Source organism: Stegodyphus dumicola, chromosome X1, assembly GCF_044657685.1.
Source record: "Stegodyphus dumicola isolate Sdum_Otavi_A_Nest chromosome X1, ASM4465768v1".
Lineage (NCBI taxonomy): Eukaryota > Metazoa > Arthropoda > Arachnida > Araneae > Eresidae > Stegodyphus > Stegodyphus dumicola.
In genome coordinates this window covers 105,518,539-105,535,733 of record NC_140780.1, presented here as the reverse complement: position 1 = coordinate 105,535,733, position 17,195 = coordinate 105,518,539, and the positions used below count along the sequence as shown (strand labels likewise).

Here is a 17,195-nt window from a genome sequence, read left to right as displayed (position 1 = left end):
AGAAATGCCGCAGCGTTTACATATTTAAAACTTAAATTTTCAGCGGGTGCGGCATTTCTACCCATGCGGCGTTTAGGTGCACTGAAAATAAAATATTTCCTATGATGGTCATTGTACATCGTTTGGATGGCCTTGTCATTGTGCATAGACTGGTGCTGTTCCCACACAAAAGACCACTCAGTTGCTTTTTGCGAATGTTATTTTGTTTACTTTCTTTCCCTTGAACGGACCTACATGCCTTATTCACCCTAAACGAGATCTCAGAACAATAACATTCTTCCCCCTTTCAAATCAACATTCTCATCAGTTTGAATAGTCTCTCTCCTCTGTGATTCGATGAATCTTCCAGGACCCATCCTCTCCCCACCCCTGCCTTTTCTGCAATTTTTTTCAAAGGCGGATACGACTCCACCTGCCTCGCAATAACGAACTCTGGCGTATTTCCCCTTGAGCATGAATGGATTTTTCTTGGCATTCTGCCAAATACAGATCCCACCAGTTTGGGTACAAGTACTTGTTGAATAGTTTTTAAGTAAGAAGGGAGCGGAAAATTTTTGAAAATGTCTCTAAACGGCACAGAAGCTATACATTCTTACCTTTAATTTATTTTTGAGTTATGGTTTCATTTCATGCATTTTTCTTAACTGGTATGTCATATACCAGGACTTAGGTTGAGTTTTTGCATCTATACAGCCCACGACGATGTCACCTTGATCACATTTTAAAATGTCACGCGCAATTTAATCTATTGCGGCGTTTACGCTGATGCGGCGTTTCTGTGTAATTTTTATTTTTTTCCCGCCATTTTTCTCGAGTGCGGCGTTTACTCTGATGAGGTCTTTCTTCCGGAAATTACAGTAATTTAGAATAGAAGTCAAACAACAAAAATCAGCATTATATTTGCAAATTTTCACAGGACTAGTTTCGATGGTTTTATCGAGACATCATCCTCAGCTGCCAAAGAGCAAATGAATGAGATAAGAATGGCTGAACATTACTGTTACCATGATAAAGCATTTTACCATATGTTAACACCAAAATTATATCCAAATTGTAAGAAGTACTGGCCACTTAAAACACAACCCAGACACCTTTTTAACATAACAACAAATTAAGGGCAAAGAAACAATAGTAATTAATACAAAACAGTAATTATTATTATAATAGTAATTATTACATACATGTCATTTTGTCGGAATGCTGAAACACGTGACTGTTACCTTGATAAAGTATTTTACCATATGCTTTTATTTTATTTATCAAATGCCTGGCTGCTGACCATCAGGTAATGAGGCAAAGAGCTCTCCAATACTTCTTTACAATACAGTCCAAAACAGAGCCAGTTTAGACTTGATTAGGTCGTTAGCTATTTCAGATGTGGGGCCTTTTATAAGTCTGCTATAATATATTTTAATACTATTTATACTATCGTCTTTTTCTGAAAATAAGACATCCTCCGAAAATAAGCCCCATCATGATTTTCGGAACTTTTTGTAAAATAGGACATCCCCTGAAAATAATCCCTAGTTAAAATAATGTGACAAAAAGAATTTGTTAAACAATGCTGTTGATTTATTAAGTATAAGTAATAATATGTTTAGCTTTCCTAATACTCGTATTTCAGAGAAATGTTTGAAACAAAATATTCCGAGAAATTAGTTGTTTACCTCTACAGTTCATTTCAAATTAATTCTTGGAATTTATCTTAACCAGTTCACAGTTTGCCCCGAGAGAGATATGTTCACAGGAAAGGCATCGTCATTCGTTAGAGTCGGCAGACTCTCGTCAGGTTGAAATTTGGGCTGAACCGTAACCCCCGAGACACATACGACGCAGCGACCTTTTTCCAACCCCCCCAGAATGAGTCGAAAATCAAAAGGGGTGATTGATGGGTTACTTATCTTCTCAGCGGTGTCGCATTAGGGTCACAGCGGGGCTGTTTCAGGAAAGTAAAGGATGGGGACACTTTCTTCGAATAGCTACCCCCTCAACATATCTTACGAGATCCACAACAGCTTTCTCCCTTTCTATAAACGAACAAAGGGATTTGAATGCTATCTTTTCAATTCTTCTCTTTTGTTACAGGCCATCAAGAAAATAATAAAAAAAAATTCAAGGACATTTCAAATACTAGCTAATGCCCTTATTTTTACTTTATATAAAGCTTTTTCTTAACAATTAAAAATTACATTTACATTGTAATAGATTGCAATAGATATGGGGTTGGGTGCAGGAAGTGGAAGTGGGGTTGGGTGCAAAGATAAAAATATCTGCTCTAAGGACTACACCAGTCTTTGTGTTTTATGTTGCCCATTAGTGGGTCGTTATTCACCATCCTTCAGTGTGACAGGTATGCTGTTCAATCTGATTTGAACAGAACTTCTAAATAGGCTTTCACGGGTGGTGAAGGGGGGAAAGAAATATTCTGAGCTCAGTTTTAGACACAAAAAGTTTACCTTTGAATGTGAAAAATGGCACTAAGTGTTTGCGATTTTCCTAACGGCGAACTGGTTAAAAATACAACATAAGGCAGCAGTCTACATTGAGCGACAGTGCAGATATACAACGTTCATTCATTTCAGTCTTGTAAGTCTTATTATTTCCTCATACGTAATTTTATTTAAAAATAAAGTGAATAATTTTTAACCCCAGTTAAAATGAAAACAAAACGAAAGAGCTATTCCGTCGAGTACAAAAAGGGAATCGTGCAAGACTCCAGGGGTGTAAATCTTGTAGCATTCTGTAAAGAGAAGATGCTGGATCTCCGTATGGTTCGTAAATGGTGTGCAGACTACGATTACCTGTGTCAACTGGTGGACCAAGGAAATGAGAAAAAAAACGGTCGGCAGCCATTATTTTCTGAGTTGGAAGATTGCAAGCAGGAGAGCAATGGCTTTGTTTGTGCGCAGGGCTGATATTCAAAAATTTGCCCTTGAAACAGCAATTGAATTTGACATATCCACAGAAGAATTTAAAGCATCCTCACACTGGTTGAACAACTTCCTTAAACGATATGAACTGTCTCTAAGGAGATCAACAACATTGTTTAAGCTGGAAGACAATGAAGTTGTTAAGCGAGCACTTGCGTTTAAGCTTTTTGTTGATGGTATCGATTTTTCGAAACACCAACTCTCCAACATGATTGCTATGGACGAGACTGAGGTATTCCTAGGCCAAGGAGCTCAAACGACAGTTCACCACAAGGCTTCTTCGTCAATTTACGTTCCTTCTACCGGTTACGATAGTGCACGTGTTACCTGTATTTTGGCGATTCGTCTAGATGGCAAGAAAGTATCGCCATTTTCAATCACTAAAGGTAAAAAAGACCAGATTCAACGTGTTTCAGGAATTTATGTCATTGAAAGTGAAAAAGGCCTGGTGCACCCAAGCAGTTATCAGAAAGTGGGTTGATTTTATGCTGCAACCACTGTTAAGGGGTCAAAATAGAGGTTTATTAGTTTGGGATTCAGCCAGTACTCACCGCGCTAAAGACATGAAAAACTTTCTTGCTGAGAGGAAGATTGATCAAATAATGATTCCGGCAGGAATGACTGGTTACCTCCAGACACTTGACATTGCAATAAACAAGCCATTCAAGGATCATTTGCGGATGGAAATCAATGAACATATTGAAAACAGAATGGTGAGAAATCATCGAGGTAATTTTGTAAAACTAGGCTTACAAGAAGTTGTGAATTGGGTAAAAAATTCATGGGGAAAAATAACTGATAGTGATGTTTCCAATACACTACGAACAGGCTACTTAGACAAGAAGCATTCCTTTAACGATAGCTATATCGCAAGACATGAGAGATTCGGACCAATGATTCAACAGGAAATAGATTTGGAAGAAAATTAGAATATAATTCAGAATTTTATTTATGACGATGTTCCAGAAGATGATGACATGACTGTAATTAAATAAATTTAAATTTCTGTATTCTGTGTAAAATAAATATTGAATAAAAATATATAAATATACTTTTATTTTTGCCCTCCCCCAAAAATAAGCCCTAGCGTGTATTTTGGACCAAAAAAGAAAGTAAGACAGTGTCTTATTTTCGAAAAACAATGGTATATTTTAATTTTTTTGATGGGGGCCCTAAGCCATAGCTTGTGTAGCTTATACGTAAATCCGTAACCATCATTCATCAAATAATATTTTTACCTGGTCTCCAAAACACTGGCATTCAATACAAACAAAAATGTCCTAAACAGTAATTAAGCGGCCAAAAAATGAAGCTGGCTACACGTTCAATAAGTCCATAATCAATGGTTAAGAAAAACACCTGAAATTTAAATCAAGTTCTTGAAAGCACTTAAAACCGGCCTAACTCCGTTTGCACGAGGAATCGCCGCTCACGTGTTTTAAATGCCGCCTTTATTGAAGAACATGGATGCCGCCCACAGCAGTCACTCACATGGTAGCCTCTGGAACCAAGGAACTTTATTCTGGAACAACCATCCCGCGGACAGGCACCAAGGATTATTCAGGAACAGCCATCCCGCAAACCGGAACCAAGGCACTTTATTCACCGGACTGCATGCATCCTTCTGAAGGGGCTGGAAACCGCTCACTCAAGTGCCAGGAAAGCAGGAACTAGAAGGGTTGAGCCAGAGCGATGCGAGATACTTATAGCAGAAGTAGGAATGACGTCATCTCACGGCAACCAATCAGCTATCGGCACAAATCGGCTTTTCAGATGACGTAACATCACGTTTCGTTTTTGCATCTCAATTAGGTTGAAGCAGTCCGTTCTCAATGCAAACAGTAGCAGCAAGAAAAAGAAGTAGAAGTAACTACTATATTACATTAAAATAAGAACTAAACTAAATAAACATTTCAAGGAGGAGAGATGATGCAGTAAAAGGTTTACAATAAGCTATATTTTCCAACAAAATTGATAAAACGATTTCGGAACGGTTAGATAAACAAAGGATATGCCTTTATCCATTTTTTGTAGCAATTCCACTTTTTGTTTGATGGACATCGAAACATACTTTCGTTTTGTAGATCCTTTGGGAGCTCCAGCATCGGAAATTCTATTTGACATAATCGAAAGTTCAAGCTTACTTTTATAAAATTGCTCTTACAGTCTGGAAAAAATAATAAGCCGGATCCAATTCGAAGATTAAGGAACAACGCAATCATCAACATTAACTGAAATAGATAATTAGATAATTTTAACTTATACCATCCGTTATACATTAAGCGCACACATGAAAACGTATTCTGCGCTTGCGCAGTCGTAAAGGTCTTGCGCGCACGCGGAAACGCCTATGCGCATTGTTGGAAAATATAGCTTATTTTTAAACCTTTTACTGCATCATCTCTCCTCCTTGAAATGTTTATTTAGGTTAGTCCTTATTTTAATATAATATAGTAGTTACTTCTACTTCTTTTTCTTGCTGCCACTGTTTGCATTGAGAACGGACTGTTTCAACCTAATTGAGATGCAAAAACGAAACATGATTTACGTCATCTGAAAAGCCGATTCGTGCCGATACCTGATTGGTTGCCGTGAGATGACATCATTCCTACTTCTGCTATAAGTATCTCGCATCGCTCTGGCTCAACCCTTCTAGTTCCTGGTTTCCCGGCTAGTGAGTAAGCGGTTTCCGGCCCCTTCAAAGGATGCATGCAGTCCGGTGAAAGAATGCCTTGATTCCAGATTAAAATTCTCCGAGCCTGTCCTGTGAGTAAATGCTGTGGGCGGTGTCCATGTTTCTTCAATGAGGGCGGAATTAAAAATACGTGAGCGGCGACGACTCCTTGTGCAAACGAAGTTAGGCCGGTTTTAAGTGGTTTCACATTTAAATTTTTCAGGTGTTTTCTTGACCATTGTTTATGGACTTATTGAAAGGGTAGCCGGCTTTATTTTTAGGCTGCATAGTCACTATTTAGGACATCTTCATTTTTTTTTTTTTTTTTTGTTTGTATAGAATGCCAGTGTTTTGGAGTACAGGTAAAAATATTTGATGAATGATGATTATGTTGTGTTTTTCCTAATACTCTAATATTGTTGACATTTATTTTATGTGTTTTTATTTTTATTATATTGTTAATAAATTTGTTAAGTTCAAAATCTTTTATTGTCTTCAATGTCTGCACAACATAACTCAGGGAGCTTTCATTGCTACCACTGCTAAATGTTTAATTTCTTTAAACTTTAAACTTTGCTTTAGCATCACGCATGCGTCAACACAGCGCATGCGCAGAAAGATTTTAGCTTTGAGGTCCGGATTATAGATCATACCAGATTATGGGTGTCCGAATTAACGACTTTTGACTGTAATTATTCAGAAATGTGTTCATTGATGACCAAAGGATCTGCTTTACACATTCTGCGGCTCGTGAGCTTTAGGGCAACCAACTAGAATTTTAAAAATGTCATTTTCTATCGGTATGTCTAGAGTTAAGTTATATGCTATACCCATTTCACTCGCAGAAAACAGAAATTGATTGTTTCTAAATAACAACATAATTAATATATTACTGAATTTAGTACATCAGAATAAGGCTATAAAAGTCCTCTATTAAATCTTTCTATTCACAACTGTCCTTCATTTTCTACAATTAATTCTTTATCAATAGTTAGAGTGCCTTTACAAATATTACAGCTTAACATTTTTACAACTACAGTAACCACTTACATACATTAAAACTGGTATGGCATTTTGAATATTTTGTATACCTTCATTTGTAAATGTTATGGCTCTACTCATACATGTGCCCTAAGATCACAAAATGTGGCAATATGTGTTCTGCGCTTGCTTTTGGCACGACTGCGTGTTGTATGGTAACCCTTTTGACGTTGAAAACTCTTTTGCTGGAGTGGTTCAATTGGTTGTTGGTTCGTGTTGTGCGTGTTTTGAAATGGCCTATGTTGCAAAGAAAGACGTGGTTGCAAGAGGGTCTGGGAGATTATTTTTAGTGGCTGTGCATGATAAAAGTAAGGAAACGCTGATGCAGTGTATTAAAGAATGGACTGAGCCTTGTACAACTATTTTTTTAGATGGCTGCAAATCTTACACGGATTTAGAAAAAGAAGGTTTTGAACATTTATTTGTGAACCATAGTATGAATTTTGTGGATAGCGAGTCTGGCTGTCATAACCACAGAGAGTACGTGGTGGCATGTTAAAGCTACGTTCTGCTGTCCGAAGAAGCATCGATTATGGTAAATGCATTTTATTTTATTGTTTTTATTTTGTAGAATGTTATGTTCATTGTTTTTTTACTACGAATTTCTGTTGTTATTGTTGTTTTTTGAATTATTTGTAATTTATTTTAGTTAGTTTATTTTTTTTGATTTGTGCACAATTCCTAGATTGTGCAATTCGTAGATGTTTTTTTAAATTTAAACAGAATGCTGTATACGTGATATTCTTTGAAATTTATTGTTGTTATGTTAATTTATTAAAGCGAGGTGTGCGTAATTCGTAGATTCCGTCGCTGGCTAGATTGTGCAATTTGTAGTTTTTTTTTTTTTTTTTTTTTTTTTTTTAAGTTAAAGCAGATTGCTGTGTACATGGATTCTTGTCAAACATTTTTGGTTAGAAACTTCAAGTTTTTGCTATCTAAGTTTTTTGTTTCGGATGTTTAGCCTAAATCATGTATTTAAAATGTGGTTTTTGCATGTGCGAAAACGAGTTTTTGGAGACATTTTAGGCTTAAAGTTTGAAATGTAGACAAAAAATTTAGATAGTAATATGGCACCGTGGAGTTTCTTGACCTGAGAGCATATATAAGAGTAGCTCCAATTATTGTTTCTGAGAGAGTGCATGCATTATTTTCTTGCTCCTGAGATTCAATACATCGGTTTTTTACAACTGAGATAAATAGATACTTTGATGATTGAGATAACTAGGATACTCCATACTTTGATGATTTAATAATAGTTGGCAGAAGACTTTGTAATCTTAATTTCTCTTCAGTTTCATATATTTGTCTTACAGAAATATTACGTTGTGAACCAGCCAGCTGTCTGTATTTTCCAAATGTATTCTCGAAGAGATTTGTCTGAACTTTTTCCTGGTAAAAAGTAAGCAAATTTTAACTTTTCAATACAATACCTTGACATTTCAAGCAACATATAGCCAGTATGTATTAACGCAAAATGTGTTTCTTTACTTAGTCCACCACTAGTACAACCTAAACGTTTGCAGTGCATATACTCAAGTAATTTATTTAAATAAATATCGTGAAACCAACCTTTTTTTTAATACTAACTTATTTTCTTCTTCTAAAATTGAAAATGTAAGGAGGCATACATAAAACATGCTACAAAAGTGATAGATAGTACATGGAAACATTTTCGTAAAATTTCATAAATGAAATTATAGTCTACCACTTTTTTAAAAAATTTTTGCATTTTGGCGACATGTTTAAAAAAATGTTTGGCTTTATTTTTTGCTTGCCTACTTCATTATATTTATTTAATGTTTAAAAATGGCTCATAGTCATAGGAAAACAATGAAAACCAATCAAAATTTGATAATTTTTGGGGAAAGTGCAGAATCACCCACTGCATATCGTGTTTTAAAGAATTGCACATACTCGGTATCCATGCACACATCGACCTATTTTCACTTAAAAAAAAATCCCAGAATTGCACAAAAATGGCACTGTGCACTCCCTTGACTTAATCTACACATCGACCTATTTTCACTTAAAAAGTCAAACAAAATTGACAAAAATCCAATTCTTCTTACTCTTGTAAAAAGGGTGCTACTTTGGTAGACGGTTGCATGGATTTTGGCGATTTTTCTTTTGGCAAGTAGTACGACTTATGGTAAACCCATTGCTGGATAAATTATTTATGGTAACCGATACTTTGTTGTCATTTTATTTTTAAAATAATGCGTTTTATTATGCAAAAATTCAGTGTTTTAAATATTATTTATGGCTTCTAAATATTAAACATTAATTTAATTTTGCATTTTTATTTGAAATAAAACTTTTGTTGTTTATAATATTTTCTATAATTTTATGTTGTGGATGATGTAATCAATGACGTCACCTTACTTAAAAAGTAATTGGTTTTATTAATATCTATAAATTTAATCTAATGTTTTAAACATTATTTATGGCTGTTAAATATTAAAATACAATTTAATTTTGCATTTGTTTTAAAAATTATTTTATTATGAATGATTACTTAAATAATTTTAATTCTATGCATGATGTAATCAGCTCCCTGATTGGTTACTGAATATTTGTGCATTACCAACCCATTTTAAAATTTTATTATTCATTTCTTCGAATTCCTCAGATTTCAAATGGAATGGATATGTCCGTTTCGAAGATGAATGTTGTTATTGGTAATTACCAAGAACTATTGGTATTGGAATAAAAAATTGCCCTTTGAGACCTTATTTTGGCCAACCTGTCTTTCCTAATCAAAGATTTATTTATAAATTGTTAATAGCATCAAAGGAAATTTATTTTAAATTTTTGGAGAAAACCTCGCTCATTGCTTCTTCAGTTAAGTGCGAGAAATGTGGATCGCAGATGAAGATCGTTTAAGAGAGTTTTTTTTTTTTTTTTGTGGTACTTATCAATATATGACAGGTAAAATACTTAAAAAAAAATGTAAGTACATAATTTTCTTTTACTTCATAATTGTATACTTCAATTTTTATTAAAAAATTAATACGTTTTCAAAAATTCCTGAGCTATTTATTGCCAAATGTTTTGTTTTATGTTAAATAATTAAATCCTATAAAACTTAGGTTGATCTTTACAATATGGTAACTGGTAGTTTGGCGACATTTTGGAGGCGATAAAGGTTACTACCTGGCACTTTGGTAATAATGTGAGCAGTACTCAGTTCCGATTACGCATTATTTTGTGTGAGGGAAATCAGAGATCATGGCATATGTCGTGATATTAATGGACGAATTACGGTTCTTTAATCGGAAAAGGGGGGGAATTCGGGAAAAAATCTGGAAATTTTGTATTTGGCTTTATTCTGTGTTGTGTGAAACAGTGTTCATGAATTTTTGGATCCCATGGCCGTAACTAAAGTGAATTCGAAATGGGTATTTATGTATGTATTAATTTAATGTATGTGCTCATTTATATTTTAAGTAGTGTTTTTGAATTTAATTATATTTTAATTAAATGATAATTATTTTGTGAATTTTATGTTTGTAGGAATTTTGTATATGTTTTAGTTGAAGTAAACGTGCATGGAAATAATTTAAATATCTGACACTAAGTCTTTGTAATGGTTGCGGTATGAATTCATTGGTGACGTGTATAATGTAATAGATGATTTAGAGGTAAAAGTTTTTGGATATTTTATTTATTTTATATGTGGAAATGTTCATTACTTTTTCGCGATCAGGTAATTTCATATATGTTCTTTTTACCGGGTTTAAAGATTGAGAAAATTGTCATGTATTTTCGTGAAATTTTTCTAATTTATGAGAAAAAAGCAGTGTACATGGATATAGTGAAGAGTGTGCGCAATGCCATTTTTGTGCAATTCTGGGATGTTTTTTTAAGTAAAAATAAGTCGGCGTGTACATGGTTTAGTGATATTTTAATTAAATGATAGTTATTTTGTGAATTTTATGTTTGTAGGAATTTGGTATACGTTTAAGTTGAAGTAAACGTGCATGGAAATAATTTAAACATTTGATACTAAGTATTTGTAATGCTTGCGGTATGAATTCGTTGGTGACGTCTATAATGTAATAGATGATTTAGAGGTAAAAGTTTTTGGATATTTTATTTATTTTATATGTGGAAATGCTCATATTTGGAAAGGGTAAATACTTTTTTGCAATCAGGTAATTTCATATATGTTCTTTTTACCGGGTTTAAAGATTGAGAAAATTGTCATGTATTTTCGTGAAATTTTTCTAATTTATGAGAAAAAAGCAGTGTACATGGATATAGTGAAGAGTGTGCGCAATGCCATTTTTGTGCAATTCTGGGATGTTTTTTTAAGTAAAAATAAGTCGACATGTACATGGTTTAGTGATATTTTAATTAAATGATAGTTATTTTGTGAATTTTATGTTTGTAGGAATTTGGTACACGTTTAAGTTGAAGTAAACGTGCATGGAAATAATTTAAATATTTGATACTAAGTATTTGTAATGCTTGCGGTATGAATTCGTTGGTGACGTGTATAATGTAATAGATGATTTAGAGGTAAAAGTTTTTGGATATTTTATTTATTTTATATGTGGAAATGTTCATATTTGGAAAGGGTAAATACTTTTTCGCGATCAGGTAATTTCATATATCTTCTTTTTACCGGGTTTAAAGATTGAGAAAATTGTCATGTATTTTCGTGAAATTTTTCTAATTTATGAGAAAAAAGCAGTGTACATGGATATAGTGAAGAGTGTGCACAATGCCAATTTTGTGCAATTCTGGGATTTTTTTTAAGTAAAAATTAGTCGGCGTGTACATGGTTTATGTGTATATGTTATTTTGAAAAACGCGTAAGAAGTATGGTATTGTGCACTTTTTCCCAATTTTGCAGTGAATATTTGTCATGATTAAGCAGTTTTGTTAGATAAAATTTCTAGCATAAGTGTAATTCGGCTAGTAGATTCTTGGAAGAAGTGTTAAGTAGATAAAAAGAAAAGAAACGTCTTTACTTCGTGAAGACAAAATGGCGGCCGGTTAAAAAAAAAGAGGGTTGCTGTAGGAGAGTTGGTCGCCAAAAAAACGCCAAGTTACCATAATGTAAAGATCAACCAAACTGGTTACCTCTAAATCATCTATTACATTATACACATCACCAACGAATTCATACCACAAGCATTACAAATACTTAGTATCAAATATTTAAATTATTTCCACACACGTTTACTTCAACTTAAACGTATACCAAATTCCTACAAACATAAAATTCACAAAATAACTATCATTTAATTAAAATATAATTAAATTCAAAAACACTACTTGAAATATAAATGAGCACATACATTAAATTAATACATACATAAATACCCATTTTGAATTCACTTTAGTTACGGCCATGGGATCGAAAAATTCACGAACACTGTTTCACACAACACAGAATAAATCCAAATACAAAATTTCCAGATTTTTTCCCGATTTCCCCCCTTTTCCGATTAAAGAACCATAATTCGTCCATTAATATCACATGACATATTCCATGATCTCTCATTTCCCTCACACAAAATAATGCGTAATCGGAACCGAGTACTGCTCACAATATTACCAAACTCCCAGGTAGTAACCTTTATCGCCTTCAAAATGTCGCCAAACTACCAGTTACCATATTGTAAAGATCAACCGAAAAAAGTAATGATGGACGAATGTAGGAACATTGATAGAGATGTTACAATGAAACTGGTGAACTCTATGCCCGGACATTTGAAAGCTATCATAAATACAGCAGGATATACTACAAAATACTAACTGAGAGAAATACTATAATATTTGTGACAACGTGCAGATTCCTGTAAAGCATAGGAAGACTTTCAGGAGGTACTTTTCTGTTACTTTTTTATTATTGATTTTCCAAAAAAAAAAAAAAAAAAAAAAAAAAGATATTTTAATATATCTATAAAATATTTAATGCAGTTTTGCTAAGAAAAGTTTACAGATAGTATTAAAAAATTCTCATTCTCAAATATTAATATTTATTAATGAATAATGCAATATTTCACTAAAACTCTTTAAGTGTATAAACACTTTTGGGATAGACTGTATATTGTAGATCTGATACTAATTTTATAGATATTAAAAAACTAATTATTCTGTTTAGTATATAACAAGCTGGAAAACCATAACTTATAAAGGAATTTTTAATGAATTTCTTCATACGAAAAAAACATGCAGGTATTAAGGTAATAATAATAATACAATTTAGAATTTTAATATATTTAAAATTTTGTGTATACATGCACAAATTTTTGCATCAAGTTCATTAAAGCCAATTAACAAACAGAATGTCTCAAAAAAGCAGAAAGATAAAGAATTATGAAATATTAAAACAAAAAAATCTCTTTCCATATTCGATTATGTCATTTTAAACCCAAGGCATTTTCTTTCCCTCACTAGAGAATTCAATCTGAGTTATATTATATTTGCTTGAATACTGTGTTCCATCCCATAGCAAGTAAAAATCGTTTTTTCTCTATTGACATTAAAGCAGAATATGAGTATGATAAGCTGAATTACTAAAGCTGGTTAAATTGGAATATAAAACAAAAAGGAACTCGGAAGTGAAACTGCGCAACAGAAAAAGGGTAGTTTTTCAAATGCTTCTGCAGTATACGGAAGAATCTTACGCAATTAAAACGGATTATGAAGATTAGGTTTTACGCAAATCTACAGGATTCATTAAGATTAGGGAATGTATAGAAGTCTACGCTCACATACACATATAACTTACTTTTTTGATGTTTCTTTTCTCCGTCTTAATTTGCTCAAGACAGATACCAAATTATTATTACCAACAGTTTCAAATGTATTAGATAAAAGTTCTTTAACACTAGATCTTCGATTATTAGCTCGATCAAGTAGTACCTGAGCCATATTAAATGTTTTTAACAAATATTACATAATAAAGGTTACTTATTGAAATCAATTTTGGGGGAATATTGATGTGATAACATTCGTACGAATTTAGCTGCTGAACTTCAGCTACAGAATAGGAAAGAGAAAACAACGCTCGCTTTGCAGACACTTTCTAGACTAGCGTCTACATCCCAAAACGGCAGCCTATGAGAGAGGCGATTCTATTATTTTCCTCGGGGAGTAGGAAGTAGGAGTAGGTTTTCTGAGGAACGCCAACGGCAGTGCACGATGTTTGCTTACATTAGGAAGTTCATTGCAAAGGTGGATTGCCTTAGTTTCTGCGGTTACTTTCAGGGAAATATTAGGCAGATTTTTGGTTTGCTGATAGAGGGCAAATAGATAAGTTACCTTTATAAATCCGCGTTTATCTATTTAAACTCCAGAAGATTTAAGACGAAGTGAATATATTCAACACAACAGAACGCAAGCTTAAGACTTGTAAATCTTTTAAAAAACAATACATCAATAATTAAAATTATTATTTATAGTTTATTATTAAAAACTTTTTATAAATGCATAGTTATCATATAATTAACAATTCATCCATGCATTATCTCATTATTTATTATAATTAGAAGAGAAAATATTTTTTACAGTAATGTTTAAAAATTTACTGTTGTCTTTTAAAAGATTTACAAGTCTTAAGATTGTGTTCTGTTGTGTTGAATATATTCGCTTCATCTTAAATCTTCTGAAGTTTAAATAGATAAACTCGGATTATAAAGGTAAATTGTCTATTTGCCCTCTATCAGCAAACCGAAAAAACTGCCTAATATTTCCCTGAAAGTAACCGCAGAAACTAAGGCAATCCACCTTTGCAATGAACTTCCTAATGTAAGCAAACATCGTGCACTGCCGTTGGCGTTCCTCAGAAAACCTACTCCTACTTCCTACTCCCCGAGGAAAATAATAGAATCGCCTCTCTCATAGGCTGCCGTTTTGGGATGTAGACGCTAGTCACTTACAAGTAAACAATCTGCATCCTACGCGCGTCCCGTACTTTGCGCATGCGCATAAAATGTCCTTTTAACTGACTGATCTTCGTCTGAATACCATATTCCAGCTTTTTAGTGTCACATTAATGTGTTATAAAATTTTAAAATATATATATAAAAAGTTTTAAATCATAAAACTTCAAAAAAAAAAAAAAAAAAAAAAAAAAAAAAAAAAAATCAAAACTTGATTTTTCCTATCCCTAAACTTTCTCGACCTAATGTAGCTCCCTCTAGTGTGCATCATGATAACCAATTATGCAATTTTTCTATTTCTGCTCACTACTTAGATATTTTTTCTGATGTGGAGGTACAGTCTGTCAAAAAAGTATTTGAACACCGGTACCCATCTTGAAAACGCAAAAATCACTAAAAGCTGTTTAACTTACCAAGTGAGTGTAATTTGCTTCTTATTCGTTAATGTTTCAATATTTGAAAACTTTTTAAAAGTTAAACAAAAAGACAAAATAACAACACAAAATTTCCGTAAAAAAACAGTTTTATTGAGTTCCAATAAATAAGAAGATATATATACATTTTTTTTTCATTAAATATGATTCTCAATGACTAAAGTCTAAAATCAATGAATTATATTAAATATATAACACAATGCTAAACTAAAGATGAGGAAAATGACATAAATTCTTCCCACATTTTTTCTTCTTCAGGATTTGTTTCCGTAAAAGAAGGTACTTGTACAACGGTCTGTGATAACTGTGATGACGAGTTATAAGAATTAATGTCCATCATCAAAAAGTCCCAGTCATCAGACAATGAATTTGTTTGAACATCACTTGTTGTATTGTCGTGTACCTCTCCATGTAATAAGGCCTTCTGGGTTTCTGTAATTAATGAAGGTTGCGAAAAAGAAGCTCCTTGTACAACGGTATACTCTAATTGAGATGACGAGTTGTACGATTTAATGTCCATATTATAATCGCTTAGAGAACCCGTCAAAAAGTTCCAATCTTCCACGGGTTTCATTGAAATTAATGCAGAGTATCAGTTTGAGACTGAACGTCATTATAACTAGTTGTGGAATTGTCGCTTACCCCTGCTTGTAATGAGGTGCATTGGGTTTGTTTTAAACATAAAGTCTGCTGAAAAGAAGATTCTTGTACCTGTACTAGTTGTGGTGATGAGTAGTTGAACGCTTCAACGTTTGTATTACTATAATCATTTAAAGAACTCATAAAGTTCCAGTCATTAGTCGTTTCGGTTGAAACTAATGCACAGTCACTTGGTGTAATATTTTCAGTCTGAACACTACTAAAACTTGTGGTAGGATTAATACTTACCTCTACTTGCAATGAGGTATCTTGGTTTTGGATTTCAGAGTCCGTATAATTAGACGGGGTACCTTTTCCCCATGTTTGTTCGTCTAAATTAAGTATTATGGTACTGTTAATGGGTTCTATAAAATTTTCCGGTACCAAAATAGTAGTTGATGTTTCAGTACAGGCTGGTTTCTTGACAACAGCAGGAGGGGGTGGAAGTGGCTGTTTAAATACTTCTTCTACCATCTTTTCTCCTTCTTCCGCCCTCTTGTTGCTCCCCGTTTCCTCATCTGATAAATACTGGTAAAATTCGGATTCTGCCTTATCAAATAATTTTGCAATTTTCGCTTTTGATTCCGCTTTCTCACTTTTCCTCTTTTTGGGGATCGAGGTTGACGTCCACTTTGCCACTTCGTCTAAATAGGGAGTCGCAGGTGGTTTCTCATAGGGGTCGATAGGTTGATCCTTTGAGAGTTCAAATTTCGTATAACTTCGTGGGTTTTTGTATTTTATGTTCAGCTTCTTTTTTATCTGTACTGCTAAAGCAGCAGCACACCTGTCCACCGCGAACAATGTTTTCTGCGTAGTTAAAATCGTATATGCCCTATCTGATGGGATAAGGTACAGCCTATTCGGTTGAAAAATGTACCTTTTAAATTTGAGTTCGTCTACAGGTCTAAACATTCTCTCTAACATAGAGGAATTGTTGGGAGAAGGGCAAAGTTCATAATATACCATAGGTGCTGCAGACGTTTGATAAATATGTACTTCTCCCTTTCCCGTTCTTCTAAGTCCAAAAGTAAAGTAACTTTTGGTTAGAAACATATTGTTCCACCTGAAGCTCGTCCTAGTGTCCGTATATTTCTTTTCTGCACTCGAGGATTTCACAGGTAGACGAAGTTTCTGATCGATTTTGTTCCATTTATAAGGATCACACTCACGAGCTAATCTTGAATCGAGCATAGTCCGTTCAATATTTTGCAAAATTAATTGAGTGGTATTAATTGGCTTGTAGTACAATTTTCTCTTATCCATGGGTATATGAGGTATAAATGCGCAGCAGTAATCTTTAAAATAATCATCATTAAAGCTGGACAGTCGTTTAAACTCGTCAACGGACTCGATACATTTGGAAGGAAACACATCGCATAACTTGTCCATAATGGCTTTCAATATGTAGCTAGTTAAAGAAGCTCAGCAGGCAATGACTCGTAACGCTTTCTATCCTCCCGTTTTATACCGCATTTCCAATTTCCTGTTTTGAAGCTCTTTCTCAGAAATCGAACTGTATTTTTAGTTTCCTGTTTTCAAGCTCCTTCTCCCATTTCCTGTGTTAAAAGATACTTATCAA

At 33.6% G+C, this 17,195-nt stretch overlaps 1 protein-coding gene across 1 annotated transcript in view; it reads right to left on the bottom strand.

Annotated features, from left to right (window-relative positions):
* LOC118199265 (uncharacterized) overlaps positions 1-13,704 on the bottom strand; it is a 46,771-nt gene extending 33,067 nt beyond the window's left edge. The window contains exon 1 of the mRNA XM_035371078.2: positions 13,391-13,704. Within this exon, the coding sequence (XP_035226969.1) occupies positions 13,391-13,533 (143 nt within the window). The 5' untranslated portion in view covers positions 13,534-13,704. The remainder of the gene's footprint in view (positions 1-13,390) is intronic.
* Positions 13,705-17,195: the final 3,491 nt, after the last annotated feature.